Source organism: Panthera pardus, unplaced genomic scaffold (genome assembly GCF_024362965.1).
Source record: "Panthera pardus isolate Hobbes unplaced genomic scaffold, ASM2436296v1 HiC_scaffold_12, whole genome shotgun sequence".
Taxonomy (NCBI): Eukaryota; Metazoa; Chordata; class Mammalia; order Carnivora; family Felidae; genus Panthera; species Panthera pardus.
In genome coordinates this window covers 68,715,684-68,742,484 of record NW_026526677.1, presented here as the reverse complement: position 1 = coordinate 68,742,484, position 26,801 = coordinate 68,715,684, and the positions used below count along the sequence as shown (strand labels likewise).

The window sequence follows — 26,801 nt, the reverse complement described above, 5'->3', positions numbered from 1 at the left end:
AGTTTAAATCCATTCCAGTGTTTATCCACACTATAACATACCTCACTGACCAGGGGATGACAAGAGGTTAGTTTAGTGGATTTTGTAGCCTCAGGTGTGAATTGTACATTGATAATACATGAGACCTAATATAAATCCAAATGCTGATACGAAAATACAATGAATATTTTGTTATAAAATTAGTATTAGACTATATGAAATATTAGAAGTTTGTAGACAGCACTTGACTTAAGATTGACTACCAGAATGGAATAGGCATTTAGCCATTTGGAATTTGTATGTAAGTTGATGATATTTATGGTATTGTGTCAATGTGTGTCATCTCTTAAGAATTTTGTTAAAATGTTAAAATTTGTATGTATGTATTTCATAGAGTTTCCTTTTAATGACTAACATATAGGGCTGGTGATGTGATTCACAACTTAGATAAACTGCTGCTTATGACATGTCTTTACATTTCTAACCTTTTTATTAATCCATAAACACTGTCAAGGTTTTTGAACATTTTTTAATTAAAAAATTCATTGGTATTTTATTAATAGATATGGTTTTAATTACTTTTAATTACTGCTTGCTTTTTTTCTATGGTAGACATGCAACCCTGTTCATGGGCTGCAATGAATTTTGCATTTATGTTTTATGATACTTGTAATAGTAAACTATTAGGTATGTAAGGGGATTATGCTGGAGACTAAATTTTCCTAGTAACCTTGATAGTGTTTTAGTTTAGGTGTTCTTCCATTAGATTTTGGAAATACAAGAGATTTTAGGTAGTTAGTGAATGTACATGTGAACTAAAATGCTCTGTGTATTTTCTGTTGTGTAAGTACTTGTTCTAATCCAGTGTTATTGCATTATGTAATTGTTCTTCCTGGGAAAAACAGAATGGCATGCATTTTCCACAATACGTAAGTGACCAAAAACTAGCCTTTTTGCAATAAATTGGCATGCTATTAACCACTGCTGTAGCCGAATCTCATAACCTTCTAGCTATTACTTGTTTTCACATTCAGATTTTCAATGTGCCAAAAATTCTTTCTAGCATCTACTGATTTCATGGATGTGTTGCCGAATTGATTCTGATGGTGGCATGGGAAATACAGATTTTTTTTTCTTGCTTAATATTCTGCCATTTGCTGCCAGATGGCTGGGTGTCTGTGTGTGTATCTGTGCTGCCACTATGCACTTGATGATTTCTGAATGAAGGGAAATGTTGATTGTGGTAATGTTGACAATAACAATTGCATGAAATCTTACAGGCTTCTGCTGTACTTGGCAGTTTGTCTACTGCTCTTGCAGCTCTCGGTTTTTAAGTAGGGAGAGACCAATAAGTCCTACATGCTTACTCAAATACTCAACTTTTAACTGTTCACTTTAGTTATGCTTCATTTAACTTCTCCATGCATATGTTCAAATTGCCATAAAATTTCAGTTATTTTTTATGTTTCAGCAGTGTTATTGGTCTTTCTCCTGTATTCAGTTTCAGTTTTCATTATAAGATACACACAGGGAATGTTGTTAAGACAGCAAATATATCTAAAATGATTTCTGTGCTCAGATTGTATATTTACAGAGCATGAGTTAAAGTAGGAGGAGAAAGGGAACTTAAACATCCTAGGGCTAGGTGGCTTTTTTAAGCATTAAAGCATAAACAGATTTAAAAATGTATTGCTCCTCCAAATTGGTGCTTTGCAGAAGATAGTTTAAGTAATTTATAGAGTAGATTAGAAGGAATGCTAATGTACGTACTCCATGTTAAGAACTGTGTGCGTCATAGAAATAGTCCTATTCAGTAGTGTTTTGAAATCTTTGGGGCTCTTTGAAAAGAGTAAATGAGGTCTTTAGAAACTAATTTTTTGGAAGATCAGGTTATTTGGGGATCTTTAAAAATTATTTTTTCTTGCTCAAAAAATGAAGTACCTAGGAAAACATTCAGTAATACAACTTTTTCTAGGTAAACATTTTCTATGCTACTGATAGTGATGGACTTTAACTTTTAGAATCTTGAATATTTTTTAAAATCTGAAGATTTTTAAAGCTGTAAAAAGCTCATAGAAATTTTAGATCACTGTTGTATCTAAGTTTACATGGTATTTTTTTCTTTCTAATAATTCTGCTTTTCTGCTAATTTCAAGACACTCTTTTTCATTGAGCATTAATTGACACAGTTATTAATGATCACAAGTGTCACATTTAATCACAGCTGTCTTAGCAATTCTTTTTAGTGGAACCACAAGCTATTAATTCCATGTACTCAGTTGACACACATAAGTTATATACATCCTTGTTTATTTTTTCTTCACCATGTCAGGCACCCCCTGTAATGGCCTATCCTGCTACTACACCAACAGGCATGATAGGATATGGAATCGTAAGTATCTTTCTAGACACATTTTGAAAATAGATTAATTCATGTTTAACATGCATTTATTCAAACTTAACTAAAAAAAGCACTTAGTGCCACACATACTCTTAGTGCCTAACACAGAATCTTACAGCATTGGTTTCATAAATATTTCTAGAATAGTCATTATACAGCTGATACTGTTTATGAATTTTCCCAGTATTACTTAGCTTATTTTTTCCCTCATAACTTTGCTAAGCATTTTCTACTTCATTACAAACTCTTTTAAACATTAATTTTAACTCCAACCATTTGTGTGACCTTACATTGATACCATTGAAGTCTTATAAAAACCTTAATACTGTAGGGGAAGGGCAGGAATTACATTTGTTGAATTGTATCGGGGCAAATTCAGTCCAGTAAAGGCCAGAGAAACTTTCCTTTGACAGTGATTGCTACCATACAGAAATAGTCCTTTAAACCTTTAAGCTGCCTACAATCCATATTCTACAGTGCCTTTACTCTCCTAGCTTTCTTAATATATACACTCACTTAGATAAGAAATGGAGGTAGTGGCTTCAACCCCACCCCCCCCCCCCCCCACACATGTTTGAGGTACTGTTACCACCAGTAGGAGACAGCACCACCTTCCTTGGTATTGTTACTGCGGACTCTGTGCTACTTCTTTATTTACATCTTCTGGAAGTAGCTTGTTTCCCACATATGAAGAAGTTTCACAGCTTTTGGATGGGTGGTTACTATAGAAGAAAGGAGTGTGCACAAAATCTCACAGGTTAAAGTGAAGCTCTTGCTATAAATAGGAATTTAGTTGAAAGGTTAAATAGAACTTATGGAAAGATAAGACTTCAGAGTATGGCATTTTAACCAAAATAACATAGTGGTCTGTGTATGTTCTGTTTGGTCACTTACTTATGCTGATTTTATACCATGGAGTGGTGATTTTTAAAAAAACAGATGGTTGGTTGTGATTCTGTTTTCAGTTATAGAATGAACTAAGCTCTTCATGTGTTATTTAAACCTCTTCTTGGTTTAAACCTCTTCTTGGTTCTCCCTAACAGTAGCAGAAATAAAGTTAAAGAGCCATAGAGAGTAAACCTCTTCAAAGAAACAACTCTATTCACTTGTGATTACTTGCATAATGATGTAAGAACTTGATCTAATATACAAAGGCAGTTTACTTTGAAATAGCTTCACTATTTTACAGTTTTTTAAGTTTTCCTGTGTCTAAAACTGACAAATTTGGAAATTTTGGATTGGTTTGAATTGCTTTCTCTGTCATACTGTAGTAAGATTTATGTTTTTCTTAAATTTAAGCTTTTTTAAAAAAAAAAAAAACAGACTTTAGAAGTGAGTACATTAAAGACTTAAAAAAAGCTCTTAAGAATTTGTAGCTGTATTTACAAGAATTTTTCCTTTGAGTTAAAGCAAAAGTACTAGTATTTTTCATTATTGACATCCTTCTTGTGTACTACTTAAGGAAGATGTCCGTCAACATCATTTAACTTAATATTTTTCTATTTTTTTAGCCTCCTCAAATGGGAAGTGTACCTGTAATGACACAACCAACCTTAATATATAGCCAGCCTGTCATGAGACCACCAAACCCCTTTGGTCCTGTATCAGGAGCACAGGTATTAATGTGCCATATGTAACTTTTAATGTGCTTGATGTAGAAAGAATATAATACTAAGAATTCCTCTTATACAACTTGAGAAACAAGCTATTAGTGTTTTTTCCCCATTGATGGTGGATGTTGTCTTGTTTGCCTCTTTATCATCTAAGAGCTTTTAAGAATATTATTTGGAAGGAAAGCACAAGCAGATTACAAACATTAAAGATGAAAAATTCTTGATAATTTGTAGTTGGTCAATCCAGAGGGTGGTTTTTCTGAGATTAAGGAACCTACTTTCTGTTCATGATTCTGGCTTGCTCTCCTTTGTGAACCCTAGAAACTGAGCTCCAGTGCCTTGGTTTGAATGGTGCTACACGAAAGACGTTGCCCTTGAGATGTTTGTACCACAAGACACGTCTACAAAAAGATGTGAATGTTATTTTTTTTTATTAGATAACTTCCTGCCACTGAGGATTGTATTTAAACACAAACTGGTGGGGGTGGGGGTGGGGGGGTGTGGGGAGGAAGGCAAACAAAGAAACAAACAAAAACTTGAAATGCCATGCTGACCTAATTTCTTTGAAGGAGAGACTTTTCAGATGTTTCGTAGACCCTCTCCCAGGTCCTGAAATTTCACCCCAAATACTGTTTGTTTTTCATCCCATTTTTGTTAGCATTAGAGGAATCTGGATTTTTTGTTTTGTTTTGTTTTTTGAAAGTTTCTCCTCATTATGGGTAGGAGAGCTATGAAATTTGTTAGTCCCTTCTTTCTGGCATACTAGTGGATGAGACACTCAGGAAGTGATAGAATTTTTTTTCTATCACAAGGGGATCGATCCTTTTGTTTTTCAGCCCTTTTGAAGAATTTAACTCATTTCATAAGTTAGCATCTTAGGGAGTACCAGTAACTTGGAATGGGTAGTGAATTTCGTTCTGATTAAAAGGTAAAATCCATGTTCTTTGCAATTCATGTATTTACCCTCTTGCCTCTTTTTTCCATGTTAAAGTGATCTTCCTGTTTGTTTATCAGAGTATTTACCATGAAGGTTGCTGGGAGTAAGGGTACTTGATGCAGCCATAACTTTTTTATAAGTCACTTATTTCGTATGTATTTGTTTTTATAAGATGGATTATGGATATGTATACCTTTCTTTCCCTTCTTTTACCAGTAGTAGGCCTAAGTACTGACTTAACTTGCTAAAGAAAGAAATATATTAGATTTTGATAATCTTTTAAAATGTTGATGATTTCCCTAACTGTTGGTGTAGATGTTTTCTTGAGATTATATGTCTTCCTCATGTCATTTTGTTTTTCTGTTTTTTTCTTTTTCAGTTTTTTCTTTGTTATCTATACTTTTAACTTCAGATATGTATCATTTATTTAATTAAAAAAATTTTTTTAATGTTTATTTACTTTTGAGAGAGCAAGCACACAGGGAGGAAGGACAGAGAGAGAGGGGCAGACATAGAATCTGAAGCAGGTTCTGAGCTGTCAGCACAGAGCCCGACGCAGGGCTTGAACTCATGAACTGTGAGATCATGACCTGAGCCGAAGTTGTTGGATGCTTAACCAACTGAGCCGCCCAGGGGCCCCAGTATCATTTATTTTTAAAAATTACTTTTATTTTTTTTGCTGATTGGACTAAGTGATTAGCACCTGAAATGTATTTAAGAGAAAAAGCTACAGTCCAGAGCTATACATTTACCAGGAACTACTGACTACAGTAATTTTTCCCTGATGTGTGACTAAACCCTGTATCCCCAGTCTGGGTCTTATCTTGCAGGCTCCTGTCTCGGAAACATAATACTTCATAAACTTAAGCTTGGATAACGCCAGACTGTTTGCAGGCACTTACTGTTTCACCCTCTTCTCAACATAATACTTAAGGTGGATGGGCCAACCATCCTATTTTTCCGATAGAGAAAGCTGAGACTTGGAAACGTTCTTCAGCCAAGTAAATGGTGAAATGCAACTATCCCCAGGAATCCCTCATTTCTGGTGCAGTGCTCATTTGTATCACTCTGCCTCTGTACTAATGGGACTGAGTCCATATGGCTATTCTACTAGCATGTAGCACTGAACCACTCTGCCAATCTTTTGAGTTTCCTGCTGGATTATAAACTACATTTACACATTTCAGGATATAACTACTATAAATGTCAAGAACATCTATAGTTGTAGGGAATGCTTTCAACCTTCCTGAAACATTTTGTATGAATTTTGCTTTTTTAAAAAAATATATGGTTAAAAAAATCATAGTAAAAATCTACCTTTATAAAAAGTGCTGACTCCCTAGCATCTGCTCTTAATCCAGGTTTTATATACTGTTGCCTTCTAAAATCCACATAACACCAAAATATGCAAACATGAAACATCAAAAAACATGCTAGAATTTTCATGTCATGAAGAGAGACAGTGGCAGAGCTACCTTTTCCTAATCAAATTATGTCAAAAGAGAAAAGAAATGAAAACATTAGAGCAATAATGCTCTATTATTGCTGATAATAATTAACTGATTTCTTCCAGTTAAGAAATCAAATTTGATGTGAGTACTTAACTTTGAATATTATAGATTAAAGAAAGCACATAAAGGAAGCAAATGGATAACCAGGAAAACAAATCAGGTGGCAATGAAGTGACTCAAAAAAGCTTCAGTCAGTTTGAATCAGTTGAACGGCAGAATCCTAAATCTTTTAATGTTACTTTTAATTCCTTTTCTCCTTTGTTCTCCAGGTGTCTCATCACAAAGCCCTACTAATTGTTCCTCTGCTGTCATTAGATCCACCCTTCTTGTCTTCTGCAGGGACCCTTAATCTCAGGTTTCTTTTGCAGTAGTTTCCCTGTGTATCTTGCCTTGTAATTTAATCTATTTTATAAATACTCCAGTAATCTGATATGGCAGTATTTTTAGCGTCTTATCTCCATATTTAAAAATAAGGAAGTGAATCTAAATATAACAACATATGAACATCCCTTAGCTTTCCTTCTGGCTTAACAGCTGCCTCACAAAGTCTCCATATTTGTAACAGTAATAGTGAGTAAACAGAATATTCAGGTTCTTCAATTCCCATGCCTTTATAGTTCTCTGTAAGTATCCAGTTTTCTGCTGCTACTTACTATCTTTGCCACAAGGCCTTTATCTGTCATAAAGTAGATTAATTCTTTATTTATTCTTTAAGTTTTTATTTTAATTCTAGTTAGTTAACACATAGTGTTATATTAGTTTCAGGTATATAGTGTAGTGACTCAATTCCATACATGTCCCAGTGTTCATTCTTCACTAATTCTTTAGTCATCTCTCATGCCCTTTCAGTACTTCTGAGATCTAAAGTTCTTTTCCTTATCCTGTATTATTTTTCTTTATAGAACTTACCACTATCTAACATCTGTTCATCTGTCCCATCTGTCCCATCTGTCCATCCATCATCCATCCATCCATCCATCCGTCCGTCCGTCCATCCATCCATCCATCCATCCAGTGTAACAAGAGACTCCTGTAGTAGATTGTAAGCCTCCTAGAGGCAGGCTTCTATGTGGCTTGTTTACTTCTGTGTCCCTAGTTCTTAGAATAGTACCTGACTCGTAATAGTTTTGAACATTGTCAAACAAGTGAATCTGGTTGAAAAACTTTCCTTTTCTGTTGTGTAACTTACTTGTTCCTCATTGACCTCTCTTTTTACTTACTTATGACCACTGTAATAATTTAGAGCAATGTTTAAGATTGGTTTAATTTGTTAGCTAATGGTTATTGTAACCTAAAATATTTGACAACTGTCACCTAAGGAATGAAGATACTTTTAATTTTGTGATTGATTTTTTTTAAGTTTATTTATTTATTATTTCTGAGAGAGCGAGCGAGAGCACGCTCAAGTGAGCGCCCAAGTAGGGAAGGGGCAGAGAGAGAGGGAGACAGAATCTGAAACAGGCTCCAGACTCTGCACTGTCAGCATAGAGCCCAACACAGTGCTCAAACTCATGAGCCACGAGCCACTGTGGCTCCCCTATGATTGACTGTTTTTAATAATTAAAACAATTAAACTATTTATGTTTGAAGTAGGTGAGTATTTTTCATGTTTTAGTTTTTAATTGTTCTTAGGTAGTCCCTTGAATTAATTTTGTCCATTCAAATGCTAGCTGTAACCAGATAGTTACATTTTTAAATTTTTTTAACGTTTATTCATTTTTGAGAGACGGAGCACGAGTGGGGGAGGGGCAGAGAGAGAGAGAGAGAGAGAATGAATCTGAAGCAGGCTCCAGACTCTGAGCTGTCAGCACAGAGCCTGACATGGGGCTTGAACTAACAGATTGTGACGTGAGCCGAAGTTGGACCCTTAAACGACTGTGCCATCCAGGTGCCCCCCCCAGAATAATTTTTCTTAATGAATTACCTTTTAGTTCTCTCATTATTTCCTCCGCCCCTTTTTTCAATTGGATTCCTACTTACTTGAAGACCAACACCATCTTTGTACGTGGTAAATGAAATGGTAATTTAAATGTAAAATGAAATCCCATTAAAATAGAACCTTTTAATCAACTCCCAGTTCTACACCTAGTGCCAAAAATCTTTCCCTGCTCCTTGAAGTGCCTTTTTGAGTCCTGTTACTCACCCAGAACGTTACTTGTATCTTCTGGTCTTGTGATTATTCTAAATAAAGTTAATATTTTTGAGAGTATCTCAGCCCTCCTAGATATGTTCATCTTATTACATTTAATGAGCCATTCCAAACAATATGTTCTGTGTCCTACATTATATCTAGGTTATAAGTGCTGCATTAGTGCCTGTTAGCTAATACCTTCCGGATGGCTGTTAGCTCAGACTAGACTATTCTGTTCTTTAGTATATTGTCTTTAATAGACTACACTGTAGTATTCACTATAGTAGTGAAATTATGACTTTCTATACACTTACCCTGTTCTCATCTCATTTTTTTGTGCAGGCTTATTTTGTATTTTTTAGATAGTTTTGTGTAACTGTTAGTTGCTTAAAAAGATGGGGATTATGTTCTGTTTCATGCCCAACACTGTAGCTTAAAAAAATATATATGTGTTCTACATTAGTGCATCTTCCTAGATGTTTGACTACATGGAAAATACCAGCTCCCTGTGGTTAGTGATTTTTTTTTTCTCTTCTGTGCTTCCTCTCAGTTTTATTCACTATTTAATGGCTTGTTACAAGTGTGCCTTTTTGTTAACTAGAGTAGAATGGGACTCTTACACCTTCTCTTAATGGTGTTTTATGTAAATCTTACTGATACTTACTGATACCATGTATACTGGTGTATACATGGAAATGTCCATTGCTGACCAGTAGTTTGTTAAACTTATCCTGCATTGCAATATGCAGCTATTCTATTAGAAGCATGGAGACAGTTAATCTAGTTAGTTTCAGTTTTCTTTTGAAAGTCATTATGATGTAAAATAACACTCTTTTATTGAATATCAGGCAGTTTAGATGTTGTTGAAGATCCTAAAGGCGGGGCGGGGCAGGGGGAGGTGGGAGTGAATGTTGTGTTAGTTATGTTCTTATCACTTCCTTGTATGAGAAACTCACTCTGATTCCATACCAATGTATTTTCTCAAAAGCAATATGAAAAACAGAATGTTACACTTGGGTATTTAATTTTTAAAATAGCTTTTAAGAGTTTTATTGGTTTTGATTGGTCTTGTTGTATTTTTGTTTGTTTTTTAAATGGAGGCTTGCCAGTTTTGTTTATGGAGGATATGGCTAAAGATGCAAAATGGATGCTGTGTTTTGTTTGTAATGGCCAGTTTGGCCAATTTTAAATAAGTCTGACATCAGTTAAGTGTCTGAAAGGAAACAAAGGCTTGTTGTGAGTGCCTTTTACCCTTCTAAGTAGGAACATTGTTAGATATAGGAATAATTCAAGTTTTACAAAAAATTGCCTTTTTAATGACTTTCTTGTGTGTCAGAATTAGTGACTCTTTTTGTTACTGGGGCTTAGTTTCTTTCTCTTTTTTTCTTTATTTCTTTCTTTTTTTTTTTTTAAACTTTCCTGGTGCATTAATTGTGGGTGTTGGCAGTGCCTCTTCTGTCAGCTGATCTGTCCAGCTGGATTTCTGTGAAAAAGGCCTTTTGCCTTGTCAGCAGTGTGTTATGCTCATTTATTCTTGCCTGGTAGACTGTAAGGAAATTTATTTTGGGAATTGGGATTTAGCACCATAGGTGAGAGTGGTTCTGTAGTCCCCAGGGCACACGTGAATCAGTCAAAAATTTGAGGAGTCCCATCTGCTGACAATTGAAGATATTAAGACAACCTGTAGAGTAAGACCTTCTTACTGGGTTTTTGCTGAGGACTTTCTTTGTAAAAAGTGGAGATCTAATTTCTTGTCTTGAAACCAGAACATATTCTTAAAATCTTGAATGACTGTAAAGTTCTACAAAATCTTCGTGATGAACATCAGTGACCATATACAGCACTGTATAGATGAAAACACAACAGTTTATTGACTGTTTAACATTTACTAGAGAAGTCCCTTTTAAAAAATTATTTCTCTACTCTCACTATAATTTTTCCCTGTATGTTAAATATAGCCATAAATTCTAGCTAAGTTGAAATTAATTGGGATAGCAGATTTTAGAGAGGAATCGAAGCACCTGCCTTGGTGTCAGCAGATCTGCTTTTGAGTCTACTGTTAAGTGTCCTTGGACTGCCTGTAACAAGGTGGACCACAAACTTGATGGCTTAAAACAGAAGTGTATTCTCACAGTTCAGGAGGCTAGAAATCTGAAAACAGGGTGTCAGCAGGGACATGCTCCTTCCAAATCCTCCAGAGTAAGATCCTTCCTTTCTTCTTTTCAGAGGGAAAGATGTAGCCCCAGTCACTTTTTGGTTGGCACTTCAGTCTCTGCCTCTGTCACGTGGCGTCCTCCTGTGTCTGTCTGCATGTGGCATTTCCCTCTTATAAAGACACCAGTCATTGTATTAGGGCCCATTTTAATGACTTCATCTTAACTTGATGACATCCGCAGAGACGCTGTTTCCCTAAGGTCACATTCAGAGATAGGTCCTGGGGTTTAGGTCTTCATGTTTTTGTGGGAGGACACAATTCAATAGTGTCACCTTCTCACTAACGGTATTTCAGGGCAAGTTGCCTAAGTAACTTGCATGGACCTCAGTTTCCTTATCTGTAAAATGGTAATTTTACCTTGTGTACTTTATGTTTGCCATAAGAATCAGATAAAAATATTTGAAATTGACTTAGGGATGTGGAGGTTTGTTGTTTTTCTTTGTTGATTATTATAAGGAACTTTTTTGTTTTTAGAAGGAAATTTTATAAGGTTGCTTCATGTTCAGTGCTTGTCTCTATTTCCATATTCTAATTTAATTTATTCTAATTCTAATACAGTTTATATTTCTTTCCATGCATTACAAGTAATCTTGATTGTAAATAATTCATACTTCATTACTTTGAAACCTTAATTACGACTCACTATTTTCTGACAACATCAGATGTAAATACGCAGGCATAGGCCACGGTGGTGAGATGGGGAAGTCGGGCTGAGCACAGCGTGCTTTAGGGCATGGATTGTCCACATGCACAGTGTACTGTGGACATCGTTCTTAAGAACCAAGATACATCATTCTTCAGGACTGTATCAGAAGCACCTTAATTGGCTCACCATTTATGGAAGATAGTGTTACCCAGAAGTATAAAACTTTAGTTTATAATAATTGAAATATTTTTTTGGACCAAATAAACAAACTACTCTGTTTTGGGGGAGGGGTAAACTTTTTTGTGGAAATTCAATATATATTGAATTCAATATATATTCAATATTTAAATTTTTAGTGGAAACTCAGTATATAAATCAGGCAAAAGCAAGCTCATATATGGAAGACAGTTTGGAAAAACTTTTTTAGCCAAGCTGAAGTGCTGCATTTCCAATAAATGGCAAATAAGTAGTACATTATAGGCACATTTCATTATTTTGTCTTCTGGCACCAGTTGACATAAACCTTAGCTTTTCATTTTCCTTGGTTTTTGAGGAGTAAGAAGTTGAAATCTAGTAGGAATCAGCAGTGAGCACTTATTTCAACTAAGTTGAGCCAGTGTTCTGTGATGCCCACCCATTAAGTAGGACTTTAAAAGGACTTCTCTTACTCTAGGAAGCACTTATGATATACAGAGGATGTTTATTTTTAGCTAGGTCAGTTAATATTTTCTCCCAGAGTTTAGGAAATCTTGTAATCTATTTCCCTTTCTCCAGTTTGGTTTTCTTTAACTATTGGTCAATGTAGGTTGCCCTAATTCCAATGAGATGACGTTAGATGCCATTTTGGAATAACTTATTGCTTCCGTATTAACAGTTGTAAATTATTATAGACTCTAGCAGTAGTCCGATGCCCTCAAGGTGAGTAGTGCTTTGAGGGTGACAGGAATAATGGTGGCATAACTTTGTGATATTACTGATGGGCAGAAACCCAAGATGGGGTTATGTTGAGCACAAACCCAAGAAGCAGTTATCAGAGGTACTAGAGTAAACCTACAGGGCAGGCCCTCTACCTTCCACAGTAAAGAAATCCTTTTAGCCACACTTCACAGGGACAAAGGAGGAATAGCTTTATCTTTAATATAAAATACCAGAATGCAACACTGTATACTTATGTTCCTATGCAACTGGATCCAATTGCACCACTAGTGTCCTGGCCATGTTCTGTTCATATTCATATGTTCATATTATCCAAAAACAACTTCCTGTCCTGATGTTCTGTAACTCTGTGTTCAGTTTTATAACTGGTATTTCTGCCTCTGAGTGTTTTGATTGTACAGCATTATCGGGAAAATATTTTTTTTAAGCATGTAACCCATAGTGTATGTATATTTATAAATTATATATTCCTACAGCAATATACAAAAATAGAAGTGTTAAATAGGTAAAAATTAAGAGAGAAGTTCTAGGTTTTATTTCTAATGTCCTATTTTGTAGATCATTTTTATTTTTATACACAGCATGTTTTATCACCAAAAAGCATTTTAATTTAACATGTTATAGAATGCTTACTATGTGTAAATGGTTGCTAGTTTCTGAACAAGAATCAGGTAAAGTATATTTTCTCCGTTTAAGGTGAGTATAATATGGACAAACAAATGACTGGTTGATGGTACAATAAGAACGATTAGAAGAGAAACACAGAGTGTTGAGAACACAGTGGAAGAATATGAGCAACATAGATTAAGAGTTGGGCTCTTATTTAAGAATAGAAGAGCATTTGATTGTAGGTGTAATTAGTATTTGAGCTACTAATATATGCCAGGCAACATACTGGTTGCTTTATGTATATTTTAATTCTCAAGATAGTCTTAAAGGGAGACACGCATATCAGGTCTAGATAGTCTAAACTCCATTTTATAAAAAAGCCAGGATTAGATTCAATGCCATCCTTCTTCGAAACTCTGTCATCCTGGACAAAGGAAGTAATACCCATTTTTCTCTTAAGATGTTGACTTCACTTCTCCACCAAAGACAAAGTGAATCTCTACAGCATTGCTATTTGCTACCCAGGCTTTGGGGTGACTGCAGAATTCGTATGGAAAGAAAAGATGCGGCAAAGTTGCTTCTTCTCTAAGAATTTTAAGCACAGCCAATGATATGTCAGAAGTTTATCCTTAAATATCAATTCTTCATTCTCTCCAAAGCTTTCACTTGGACTAGTCTCTCTCTGAGACTGCTGTTATTTTCTTGTTCTAACCTGAAATTTTCTTTCTTTGCTGTTGGACAGGAGTCTAATGAGGGAGTAACCATTTTTGTTTTATGACATTTGGTGTAGCAGTAGAATTCTTTGTTTAAAAAAAAACCTTTTAAGTGTGTTTGCCATTTATTAAAGATAACTTATGTTTTCTGTACTCTGTCTTTATTATACGAAACACACCTACAACCAAAAAAATCTTTGCTCTGTAGATAAAAGCAAAAGTTTTTGGTAACATTAGAATTTTTGTTTTCATGTCAACATTATTTTTTAAAGGTTGATTAGGGTGGAGGGAAGGGGTAGAAGAATTTCAGCTAAGAGTTACCATCATCAGTTACTTGTAAATCTTAGTGCTTCTGTTTATGTGCTGCCCTTTGACTGCTTCTCAGTATTTTCCTATAAAATGAGAAAGGAAGAGTAAGTAATATGTCTGTATTAGACTCACGGTAAATGACTCTTTCTTTAAAGGGCATATTCCTTTGTGGTATAGGTCAGTTTAATTTGAACAAACTGTGATAGGTATGCTAATTTTTTATAGGTCTGTGGGAATTGGTATAGAGAATATTACTTGAAATAAATGGGTAATTGGCTATGTTTTGTCTTTTTGTGATGGCATATTTGTAATAGGACTTAATTGGAATGGTCACCTACAGTTTGTTTTTTGCTGACTTTTAAAAGTTGGTGATTTTACAGTTAATGAAGATAGTTGGATTTTTTTCTTTTTCTTAAATTAGTTGTATTTTAGTACTAGAGCCCTACATAGGCTCTGATTTACTCACTTAAGTAAAGGAGGGTCAGCTCTTTTACTTGCAGGTGCTCCCACCGGATCCTGTTGCCCTGTCTTGCTCTTTTGTTCTTCCTCCTTTCCTTGAGCAGTAATTGGGCTATTACAGCATATTTCCTTTACTTTTTTATCCTTATTTACTACTCAGAACTGGCTACTTCTCACCAGTGCATCGTGTGTCTGTGCTTTGGTACAGGTTCCAGGAAGAGGTGGGTACAGGTGGTCCAGGGCTGCTTCGTGGCCCCTCCCTTAGCACTCTCCAGTCAGCCAAACCAATTTGGGCCATCATTTCATATGCTTGGGATGAGCATTGATGATTTGAAACTTACTACAGGGGTATTAGATCTTGTTTTCTCATGTTTTAATTTAGCTACATATTTATAAATGTAAGATAAACGTGTTAAATTTACCAATTTAAGAGACTAATAGTAGTATTAGAAACTGGCACTTTCCCCCTCCAAAGATACTGATCTTCTTAAACATTATTTGTAAGCCTGTGGGACTTCTCCCTATCAGTATGCTCCACATTGAGAAGAATAGAAGGGGCATTTTCCTCTAGGACTGGCAGGTTTTCAGACTGCCTGCTATCCTCATAAAACATGTGATTTAAGAAGACATTTTACTGTGGGCTCTCATAGGAGACTTCATATTTTGGATGCAGTCTATCCACAATAAGCAGGGATTTTTGTTGTTTTTATTTCTAACTTCAAGTGAAAGAATCTGTTTTGGAGAGAAACCCAGTTAATCTTAGACTCTATCCAGCTCAGTGACTGATGATCACTTTGCATATAATCATTCTTGTTTCTGAATGGTCATCCATGATTGCTCTGAAGTGGGGAGTAGGAGGGGCGCCTGGGTGGCGCAGTCGCTCATCTCAGGCTCGTGAGTTCGAGCCCCACGTTGGGCTCTGTTAACAGCTCAGAGCTTGGAGCCTGCTTCAGATTCTCTCTCTCTCTCTCTCTCTCTCTCTCTCTCTCTCTCTCTCTCTGCCCCTCCCCAGCTCATGCTCTGTCTCTGTCTCTGTCTCTCTCAAAAATAAACATTAAAAATAATAACAAAATTGAAGTGGGGAGGAGACGTCTTTTCAATTAAGCTGCACCTTAATCTGTCTCTACCTGGATGTTATTTGAATCCCCAAACCCAGAGAGCTGCTCCATCCTCCCGTCTGTAGCTGCTTGTGTAATTCCATCATCTTTCCATTGTCTCTTTCCATTGTCTTAGAACATTTATTTCTGAGAACAAAGTATGGATCAGGAAAATGACTCAACCACTAAAATAACTGAGGATGATTTTTCAACTTTTAAATTGACTTTGGCATCTACAATAACAAATTGCATGTACTTGTGATGTAATATTTGCTGAAAGTCATTGGCTATCCATTTTCTATAGTGCTTTTCTTAAAAAAAAAATTAAAGGTAGAAATGAGATCACCTTCAACTAGCAAAGACAGATTATGAGGCTTGAAATCTGTTACAGAATTTGAATGTTGGAAGTATGAATTGAAACCATTCCCACTTGATCATCTTTGATTTAGTACTCAATTGAACATCCCTAAAAGGACGACTCATTTCATAATAGCCCCGTGCTTGCATGCCTTTGCATTCTTTTGCAGGGGGAGAGGAAAAAAAAAAAAAAATTAAAGTTTACTCCAAACTAGGGGCACCTAGGTGGCTTAGTCGGTTTAATGTCGACTTTGGCTCAGATCATGATCTCACGGTTCTTGGGTTCCAGCCCCATGACAGCTCAGAGCCTGGAGTCTGCTTCAGATTCTGTGTCTCCCTCTCTCTCTGCCCCTCAACCACTCATGCTCTCTCTCTGTCTCAAAAATAAATAAACATTAAAAAAAAAAAAAAAACCATAAAAAAGTTTACTCCAAACTAAAACGGCTCGGGTTTGGTTTGAAATACTCAAAGTAGGTTTGGTGACATAAGGAAATGAACATCTTTGTTCTTCAGGAACTGTCTTTCTTTGAAGGAATACTAAAGATATGTTATTGAGTTTAATAAACGATTTGCCTCAAATTAAATGATAGCCGCTAATTCCAAGAATCAAACAAATGTAATAAAGTAGAAAACAGAATCAAAGATATGAAGTATTCCCTATATTCAAGGTATTATGTGGGCAGTTAGACTAGGTGACCTCAAAGATCACTTTCACCTCTTAGTATATGTATCAACTACAGCATATCCAGAGAAACAGGCAGGAGACAACTCCCATGTGAAAAAAGTGTGACCTTCCACCTCTTAGGAGGAAGGAAGGAAAGACTATTGGCAGCTAGATGCATTTGGTTTGGACTGAGGTTGGACTTTGCACAGCTTTTGACAGATAGCCTGGATACACGAAGCCATCTTCCCTCAATTAAAAAAGTAAAAAATCACAAGCACTTCTTCTCTCCCCTGCACCCCCAATAAAAGTCTTAACTGTGGGTCAGCTTTTATCGACCTTTTTGAATAAGATACTTTATTCCTCTGGAATTTCAGAAACAATTTGTTTTCTGAAAAACACATGCCATTTGGATACCCTTTAAATTGACATGTGATTGAAACTTTTGTTTTAATAATTCCATTTTCTCTAAAGGCTGCCTTTATATTTATTAAAGATGACAAAACAAAAACCACTTCTTCTTTCATTACATTTTCTGCTTTCATGTTCTGTCATTCAGAGATCTTTTTTTCTTTCCCTCTCTCTGTCTTCTTTTCCCCCAGCTGTCGGCAGCATCCAGCCCCTCCAGTCACAGTCCTCACAGAGCTTCAGGAAAGGACCCTTTTGCAGAGCTCTCTTTGGAGGATTTCTTATAAATCACTTTAGGTATTATTGCTGCTTGTTGGGGGAGATGGGGACTTATATACTTTAAAAATTTATCAAGTGTTAAACACAATTCACTCTTCTCCTTTGTTTCTTTAAAGGACTCTAGGTTCTCTCTTTTCCTCCTCCTTCTCTGTTCTTTAGGTGAAGAATAAAAATAGATCAAAATAGGACATAAGGACAAACAATTTTGGAAAATACCTTTAACATAATTAGAAGGTGTGAAATCAAAGAACCATCTTTCATGTTTACATGTGAGCATCCACTGCCCACAGCAGATGGATGAGATCAAATACCACCCTTAAAAACTGGGTATTTTCATCAGTCTTAAAAGATTTGCATAGAAAACATAATTTTACACACTGGATTAGAGCTTGATTAGGAGCATCTCTAGTTTTAATATAATGTCCTTGAATGTTAGTTGTGAAGAATTCATTTTAACAGTTTCTTAAAGTGTTATGTTTATGTGTGCCTTTTCATTTAAAAATAGTAACATTTTCCCAAAACAGACTTTTGTTTTATTTTTAAATTAAGGGCAAGGGAACACTTCTGTCCTTTTTGATAGAAGGATTCTGTGTTTGATTCACACTGCCTCTTTTTGTTGGAAGACGGTGTAATTTGTTCTTCTTGGTGCTCTAACCCCCAGTGTGTAGGTATATAGCTTCTAGATCTTTGAGAGTTTGTATTCTTCTGATTTGACAAGTTTATTAGCACATCTACTTCAGTAATGTCTTTGGAGGAACAGTTTAAGGGAATTCATGAGTGAAGTATCTGAGCAAATAGTGATGCCCTATTTGAAATCTTTTCCTGTGTAGATCTTTGAGATTTTGATTTATGTTAGTAAAGAAATGATTTAGTAAGCATATTACAGTTCCCTCAATTATCTCTAATTTTATGACATCATTTGTAAATAATAATTCACACTTTGCTTTTCTAAATGAGATTTTTCACATAGAATATTTGTGTTTATGGAGAGATGTTCTGAACTTGTTATTGAAAAGTTGCTCGTTCATATTCTTTCTTCCCCATCTCTTGGTTTTTAATAATTAGAAAAATCTATTTGAAGTCCCTATAGTTAGTCTTTACATATTGAGTTTTGACACATGATAAGCTGATAATACTGACTTAGTTTGGTGATCAGCGTTGTGATAAACATGCTATAAACATTTCTGGGCCAGTTGAATGGTAAAAGCCACAAAGCATTTTTATTTGTGAGAAGACTTCCTAGAATGCAGTGAATCAACTTACACTCTTTTTTTTTTTTTTCCAGATACAGTTTATGTAACTAGATGGAAGAGAATGGAATTACTCCAAAAAGACAAGTGCTCAAGCAGCAAATACTTACTTCGAGCAAAATCCAAACTGCTGTCTCTTAAACTCTCTTCTTCCATTAGAATGCTACAGTAACCCAGTGAAGGCCCATGAAGGAAATTGGGACTAGTATATAGGAGAACGTATCAATACAGTTTATAAAGCCGAGAATTGCCATGATTTCAGACTAAGATCTTTTTGGTGACTAACCCTTCAGTTCTTTCAACTCTTATTAATACCCATAATCAGTAACCTACCAAGAAAAAAGCCCTTATTTGGAAAGTGTGAAATTTGTATTTGGAAAAGCTGCCTGGAGAGAAGAGCTGTGTCCTTTCCTGTAATGCAACAGGACTCTTTTGGGGGGATCAAAATCATAATTCTTAATTATGCAGTATCTTTCTTTTCTCCAGTCCTCACAGACACAGAAACAGTAACTAAAATTAACTTTTCTTTTAAAAAATTATATATTCAGTTTGCAGTAGACATTCCTTAAGTATTTGTATTTATTTATGATTATCAATTTACGTAACATTAATATTGTATCAGACCTCCTTATGAAAATGAGTATGGATGTAAACAGTATGTTTGATTTTTATCCATAAGAATGAATCTGATTCCGAATGCTTTTCAGCTGACATACAGAGCACTAAATATTTTAAGGCAAGTCCATAGGTCTGAATCGCTTCACAATTCTCAGTCTCTATGGGATTTAGGGAAGCATTATAAATGCATTAATCCTTATAGTCAATTCTGTGCCTAGGATTTTGCAAGGGAACAGTTCACTGACTAGGAAAAGCACTACATTTTAAATTCAGCATTAGTGCATTGGGAAGGAACTTTACTGCTTTGTGCTTGGCATGTCATTATTTTCCATTTGACATTAGGGCCTTTCCAAAATGAATGTGAGGAATTGCTTTCACTTCAAGACTTTCCTTCTTTTCAGTAAAACTCTAGGAGGTGTTATGGGGGGAGGGAAGGGGACAAAATCCTTGAAACCTTTTATTTGGCTCATGCCATGTTATGATCATGTACCTTTTAAATAAGGGGAAATAGTATCTTTAAAGTTAATGTCTAGCCAAGAGTTTAGTTAACGAAGAATTAAACTGCACTGTTGATCGGTGCTTTGTGTAAATACATCTTAACGTTTCGGTTGAGAGGGGCCTTAAGAAGGACAGTTCGTTGTAGGAAAGCAATTCTGTACATGAGTTTAAGCATACTTGTTGCATTGTCTCTGCAGATTCTATTTTTGTTTACAATATTAAAATGTATGTTAGCAAAAATGGGTGGATTTTCAAATAAAATGCAGCTTCCACAAAATTTTTGTTATGGTATTCTGGTCTGAGGTGCATTTTTTTCCTTTTTCCTTTTTCCTTATCATCAGTATCATTTTTTGCTAATAAAAATATACCCAGGTGATTATATTTGCTGATTTAATAAAATGTAAATTTTATTTGTTTTAACTTAATTTCCTTAAGGATTTTTCTTTGTACTTTTGTGTCACTTTTTAGACTCATTGATAATCTAAACTACTTACTAAAATTGTTTATGTCTTTTGATCAGATGCCTTCAGTCAGGTAAGTTTAAGGGAGAAAATGCTTGATGTTTGGCATATTAATGCATGTGTTTATTGTGCCAAGGAAACCTCTGACTGTATCGTGTTTCATATTGAAGAGTAAGTAGGATTCAGAGTACATGAGAGAGGGATTAAAGGCTTTGTGTTGATAATTATCTGCATAGTATTTGCCATGGTTGGAAAAAATTCATCTGTAGCCAATATACTTTGTTAACTTTACTAGTTTTTAAGTTTCACTATCATTAAACCATTTTCATATAAACTGGGAAATTGTACTTTTGTAGTTAACTTCCTTAACATTCTCACAGATTTTGATTTGTCTTATGTTGAGTGGATGTTCATATTTCAGGTCTATGGCTTGTTCCTTTTATAATTACAGCAGCAGTAGTGTTTTGTATGTTTATGAGGGTGCTTTGTAAATATTTTCATCCTATTGCTGAAAAAACTTCTGGGCTTGTTGGATAGGTATTATCCATATTTTACCCATTTTACAAATTGAAATCAGGAATTAGAAAAGGAACTTGATCAGGTTGATAAGCTAATAGAGGAGTCTGGTCTTTAGTTTCATGGTCCATTGTCCTTTTTATGACCTGCTGTTGTTAATTCAGGTGTATAAACTAAACAAAGATTTGTATCCCTGTGCAGTGTAGACCGATGACTACTCTTCATTTCCACACGGACTTCCTCTCTGAAAAGCACATTTCCTGCTTCCTGCTCTGATGCCCAGACATTATTGACTAGGAAATATACAAAATATATGATCATATTAACTTTAATCACAATGTAACAAGTGAGGTAACTTAGATGTTGAATGCATAACTATATTATTAGGTTATAAACCTGTACATGCCCAAACCATCTTAGTTCCCAAATACCAAGTTGGTGGAGGCTGCAGAGTGAAGTTAGATTATTAGCTACGGAGGGCAGCTATACTCGTCCCAAATCATTTTCAAAATTAGTCTTTTGCTTTTGGCTTAACATCTTGTTATTATCATTCAGCATTTCTTAATTTAATTTTTTTTTTTTTTTTTTACTTTTTAATTTATTTAGGGGTACCTGCTGCATGGCTTAGTTGGTTAAGCATCCAACTCTTGGTTTCGACTCAGGTCATGATCTCATGGTTTTGTGAGTTCAAGCTCCACATTGGGCTCCGTGCTGACAGTGCAGAACCTGCTTGGGATGCTCTGTTTCCCTCTGTCTCTGCCCTTCCCCAACTCCTGCTGTTTCTTTCACTCTCAAAATGGGTAAATAAACTTTAAAAAAATCTTTAAAAAAAAATAAAGTGTATTATTTTGAGAGAGAGCAAGAGTATGAACAGGGGAGGGGCAGAGAGAGAAAGGAGAGAGAGAATCCCAAGCAGGCTCCACACTGTCAGTGCGGAGCCCAATGTAGGGCTAGATCTCACAACCCACGAGATCATGACCTGAACCGAGATCAGGTGGCTTAACTGAGCCACCCAGACTCATTTTTTTAAAGCTGTCTTTTTCTTAACCAGTGACTGTGAGAGTCCATATTTAGGAAAAGACCTATGTTACACTAGGAATTTTTTACTTCTCCACAAACCAACAAAACATGACCCCTGAAAAATAGGCCTTTATGGGATAAGTTTCTCCTTCAACTGAATAATTTATTCATCATCATCACCAAACATTTTCAAAGTCTGAGGTTCAGAGTACTGATGTACTTAGTACTCGGGATGAGTGTGGCTCCATGTGTTCAGCAGTGGCTGGGTCACAGACTGTATGGAGAGGTCACAGCACACAGCCAGATGAACTTACTCTTGGAGAAAAGATGGCTTCACAGCTTCCATCAGTGGCCTCCCCAAGTAGCTTAGTTCTTTGTTCAGCCATACTTGCTACCTTCCATGGGTCTGACTAGCTTGGAATTCTGCTGTCTGGGCTCTGAATGGAGAGCTGCAGTATCATCATCTATTTCGGTGTGCCACCAATTAGAAATGTTTTCTAAGTCTTCAGCTAGTATTTGTAGTCTAATTTTCATGTAAGCATTTAGTGAATGTCCCATTTGTTATTGAAGCATACAAGTTGAGTTCTTAAGCCATATATGAAATTACTCACATTGTCAAAAGTTGTGTAAAGTTCTTTCTGTGGTATGGGGGAGGGAGCAGGTACAACTCTCTTGAGGCAGGATAGTAGGTTACACTGATGGTAGGCAGACAGGAGAAAAAAGGGAAGGGAAAATTTTATAGAAGCTTTGTTTTCCAATAGGTTCTTATTTAAAATACCTCTTCCAGGGGCGCCTGGGTGGCTTCTCGTTTAAGTGTCCAACTTCGGCTCGGGTCATGATATCACTGTTCACAAGTTCAAGCTCTGCGTCAGGCTCTGTGCTGACAGCTCCGAGCCTGGAGCCTGCTTCACATTCTGTGTCTCCCTCTCTCTCTGCCCCTCCCCTGCTCACACTTGGTCTCTCAAAAATAATAAAAACATTAAAAAATTTTTTGAAGAGCTCTTCCATGGGGCACCTGGCTGGCCCAGTGGTAAACCAAGTGACTCTTAATCTCAGGGTCATGAGTTCAAGCCCCACATTGGACTTGGAGCCTACTTAAAAACACACAAAAACTATAGAATAGTTATCTGCTACGAAATGTAATTTTTTTGAGTGTGCACGTGCATGCACGAGTGGGGCAGGGGCAGAAGGGGAGATGGAGTGTTTTTTTTTTTCAGCTACAAATACATATTTTACAATCCTTTTATTTTTATGGAAATATAGTTAGCATACAGTGTTATAGTAGTTTCAGGTGCACAACATAATGATTCAACAAACGAATACATTACTCAGTGCTCATCACATTTAGTGTATTTTTTCCAAAATTTTTAAATTTACATCCAAGTTAGCATATAGTGCAACAATGATTTCAGGAGTAGATTCCTTAATGTCCCTTACCCATTTAGCCCATCACCCTTCCAGGAACCCTCTGTCTGTTTTCTATATTTAAGAGTCTCTTAGGTTTTGTCCCCCTTCCTGTTTTTATATTCTTTTTGCTTCCCTTCCCTTATGTTCATCTGTTTTCTGTCTTAAATTCCTCATGAGTGAAGTCATGATATTTGTCTTTCTCTAATTTCACTTAGCATAATACTTTCTAGTTCCATCCATGTAGCTGCCAATGGCAAGATTTCATTCTTTCACTGCCGAGTAATACTCCATTGTGTGTGTGTGTGTGTGTGTGTGTGTGTGTGTGTGTGTGTGTGTGTGTATATATATATATATACACACCACATCTTCTTTATCCATTCATCTGTCGATGGACATTTGGGCTCTTTCCATACTTTGGCTATTGTTGATAGTGCTGCTATAAACATTGGGGTGCGTGTGCCCCTTCGAAACCGCACACCTGTATCCCTTGGATAAATACCTAGTAGTGCCATTGCTGGGTTGTAGGATAGTTCTATTTTTAATTTTTTTGAGGAACCTCCATAATGTTTTCCAGAATGGCTTCACTGTCATAGACTCTGGGTCTAAAGTTCTCTCTTGTCTGGCAAGAGAGTAGGACTCAGGATGAAAAGCAGGAGATGGCTAAATGTCCAGGAAAAGACAAGAGCCCCGAATAAGGGTCCTTGCCTGTTTTTATTAGGATCAGAAGGCTTACAAACATGGCGGTGGATGTGCACAAAGAGACAATAAATCTCTGAACATTAACTTGTGGACGTGAGGGAAAGGGGGTCTTCAAGATATTTGGGGTTAGGGGTTTGGGTTAATAGAAAGCAAAATCCTGACGGCGGGCAGCCTGGCGGAAGGTTGTTTGCAGGGGACGTGAGGCAGCACCTCTGTTTATCTTAGCTAGCCTAAGGGATGAGACTGGGGAAATCACCTCAGGGTTGACAAAGCACCTTTTCTTTTGTTAACCATCTCTCCTCTGGGCTGCTTCACCTGCAGCGCAGAGGTCTATAGACCTATTTACCTGTTTACCTAACTTAGTCCTTTCTTCCTGTTGAAAGCAGCTTTCTGCTATAGTACTAAATTGGGGGTGCTTCCACTCTGAATATCTAATCTTGTTTATTTCCTATACCTATGTTCTATATTGGTGCCTGGGCACCTCCCTATTTTGGGGCCTTTGCCTCTCCCTCTCTATTCTGGGGGCTTAAGCCCCCTCTCTCTATCCTTACCTAATCTTGTTTACCCAAACTCACCTGTGAGCAACCTATGGCTTTGTACTTCTTTATGCCTTGTTAATCCATTGGTGTAAGCCCTGGGGATTCCTAAGCTTATCCTCCACAGCTCCTCCACAGTTGGCATTCCCACCAGCAGTGCATAAGAGATCTTCCTGGGAGAGAGATTCTTAAGCAGGCTCCACATTCAGCATGGAGCCCGAGGCAGGGCTCAATCCCATGACCCTGGGGATCGTGACCTGAGCCGAAATCAGGAATCCAATGCTCAACCAACAGACTAAGCCACCCAGGCTTCCCCCCAAAATTATTTTAAGGTTGGTTTTGAAATAAAAATAGCCGTGTGAGAATCGCCTGGGGAGCTAACCTTAGCTCAGTCTGAGCCTTCCACACTCAGGCACCCTGCCTGTCTCCCTTGAGACTGGGTACTTGTCAGCTGTCTTATACTCCCATTTAAACAAGCACAGGGTTATCATGCCCTTGCCCCTCGACTGGGACTGTAGGGAAGAAAGTATCAACAAAGTAGATATCCCCACTCCCCACCTGCACCTGGACTCCATGCTGTCTGCACTAATGCAGAACTTCCAGTTGATTTCCTTGGCCTTTCTGGAACTCTTTACATGGAAGCATCAGGCACACCACACGGCACTGCCAGCTAACTTAGGGGTCATGTTAAAAGGCACAAAATGAAATCTGTATTTCTCTGGTCACTTTTGTCCTGAAGTAGGGTAGGAATTGAAAAGCTTTTCGCTTCCATGTAATTGCTTGAAGGAGGTTCCAAGGGCCTGGAAAAGGCAGGCAGAGGCACTGTGGTAGGAGGGGGGGAAAAACAGAGATGACACGAAGCCCAATAAAGATGGCTGTGCCCATTGTTTGGTGTTCATAACACCTGTTGCTCGGAGCTGATCTTTTACAACCATTACACTCATATGTGGACCTTAATAATTTGTGATAGAATTTACGTCACATAGTGGCTCCGAAGTAGAAATGAAAGAATGACGGTTCACTTAATCTTACAAAGGTTAAACTGGTGTCATTCTGGCTTAAAAGCAACAATACAATAGGATAATAGGAAATTATAGAAAATATAAGTCTCTGTTCCCTACTCCTGGCACAGAGTTCCTAAAACTCTTATAATTTAAGTGTTAGTCCTAGGAGCATCTCTTGTTTTAAATGGCCTTTGACCCTGGTTCCTGACACAAAATTACTAAATCTCTTGGAATTTCCTGGGTGCCAGGGGTGTCTTGCTCTAATGAGGCAACTCTTGGCTCCTGGATGCCTTCAGAGGATGAAGGCTGGTCACTAGAAAAACCAAGCCACTCATTAGAAGCCTCCATAAAAATCCCAGTATTAAGGGATCTGGAGTAAAGAGAAGGTGGACTTTTAACAAGCTGTTTTTATCAGCACCATATATCTGGGGAAGGGGGATTGAGATTATCAAAGAAACAACTGTGTAAGTGTGGAATAAGGGCAAGTTCAGGGATAAATCCCATAGATTATCTCCATTATTAAGGGATATATAGTAAAGGCCAGGAAAAGAACAGAGCTGAAGATTATTTTCAAAAAGACAGGAAATCATAACATGCTGGTGAAGATGTGGAGGAGGGAACTCTGTGTGCTGTTGGTGGGAATGTAAACTAGTACAGCCACGACGGAAAACAGGATGGGATTTCTTCAAGAAATTAAAAATAGAAGTAGGATCCAGCAATCCCACTTCTGGGTATATATCTGCAGGGAACAAAATCATGATCTTGAAGTGATACCTTACTCTCATGTTCACTGAAGTATTATTCACTATAGCCAAGGTACGGAGATAACCTAAGTGTCCATCAGCAGATGGATTGATTTAAAAAATTGTAAGATATATATACATATACATAAACACACACACACACTGGAATATTGATTACTTATTCTTAAAAATGAGGGAAATTATTGTCATTTATGACAACCTGGATGAACCTGGAGGGATTATGCCAAGTGAAATAAGCCAGACAAAAACTAACACTGCCTGGTCTCACTTATATGTGGATTCTGAAAAAAGAAAAAAAAAAGTCAAAATAATAGAAACAGAAAATTGGAGGGTGGGGGAAATAGGGAGAGAGGTTGGTAAAAAGGTGCAAAGTTTAAGTTATAAAAAGAATAAGGTCTGAGGATCTAATGTATAACATGGTGATATAGTTGATAACACTGTGTCATATAAAAGAGATTTGCTGAGAGAATGAACTTAAATGCTCTCCCCCCACCACCCCCCAAAAAGGTAAGTATGTGAGGTGTTGGATGTGTATATAACTCTATGGGAGGAATCCCTTCACAAAGAACATATATATATATTAAATCATCACATCATGTACTTTAAATATTTTAAAATGTTGTCAATTATATCTCAAAGATGAAAAAAATGTAGCATTATGAGATAGGTTGCAAAATCAATGGGAGGAAGGGAAATGCTGAGTGGTTATCAGACTGGAGAGGAGATGGGGTAAGTGATGAAAGAAAAGCAAATGGATAGCCTGGAAT

At 36.7% G+C, this 26,801-nt stretch overlaps 1 protein-coding gene across 15 annotated transcripts in view; it reads left to right on the top strand.

The window, feature by feature from the left end:
* Positions 1-19,918, top strand: part of PICALM (phosphatidylinositol binding clathrin assembly protein) — a 100,505-nt gene extending 80,587 nt beyond the window's left edge. For 7 of the 15 annotated variants that reach the window (XM_019450017.2, XM_019450016.2, XM_053900158.1 and 4 more), the window contains 5 exons: positions 885-908; positions 2,312-2,371; positions 3,892-3,996; positions 17,177-17,279; positions 18,547-19,918. In XM_019450017.2, the coding sequence (XP_019305562.1) occupies positions 885-908; positions 2,312-2,371; positions 3,892-3,996; positions 17,177-17,269 (282 nt within the window). In that variant the 3' untranslated portion in view covers positions 17,270-17,279; positions 18,547-19,918. The remainder of the gene's footprint in view (positions 1-884; positions 909-2,311; positions 2,372-3,891; positions 3,997-17,176; positions 17,280-18,546) is intronic. The other 8 variants (XM_019450019.2, XM_019450018.2, XM_019450013.2 and 5 more) reach the window with 2 other exon arrangements.
* Positions 19,919-26,801: the final 6,883 nt, after the last annotated feature.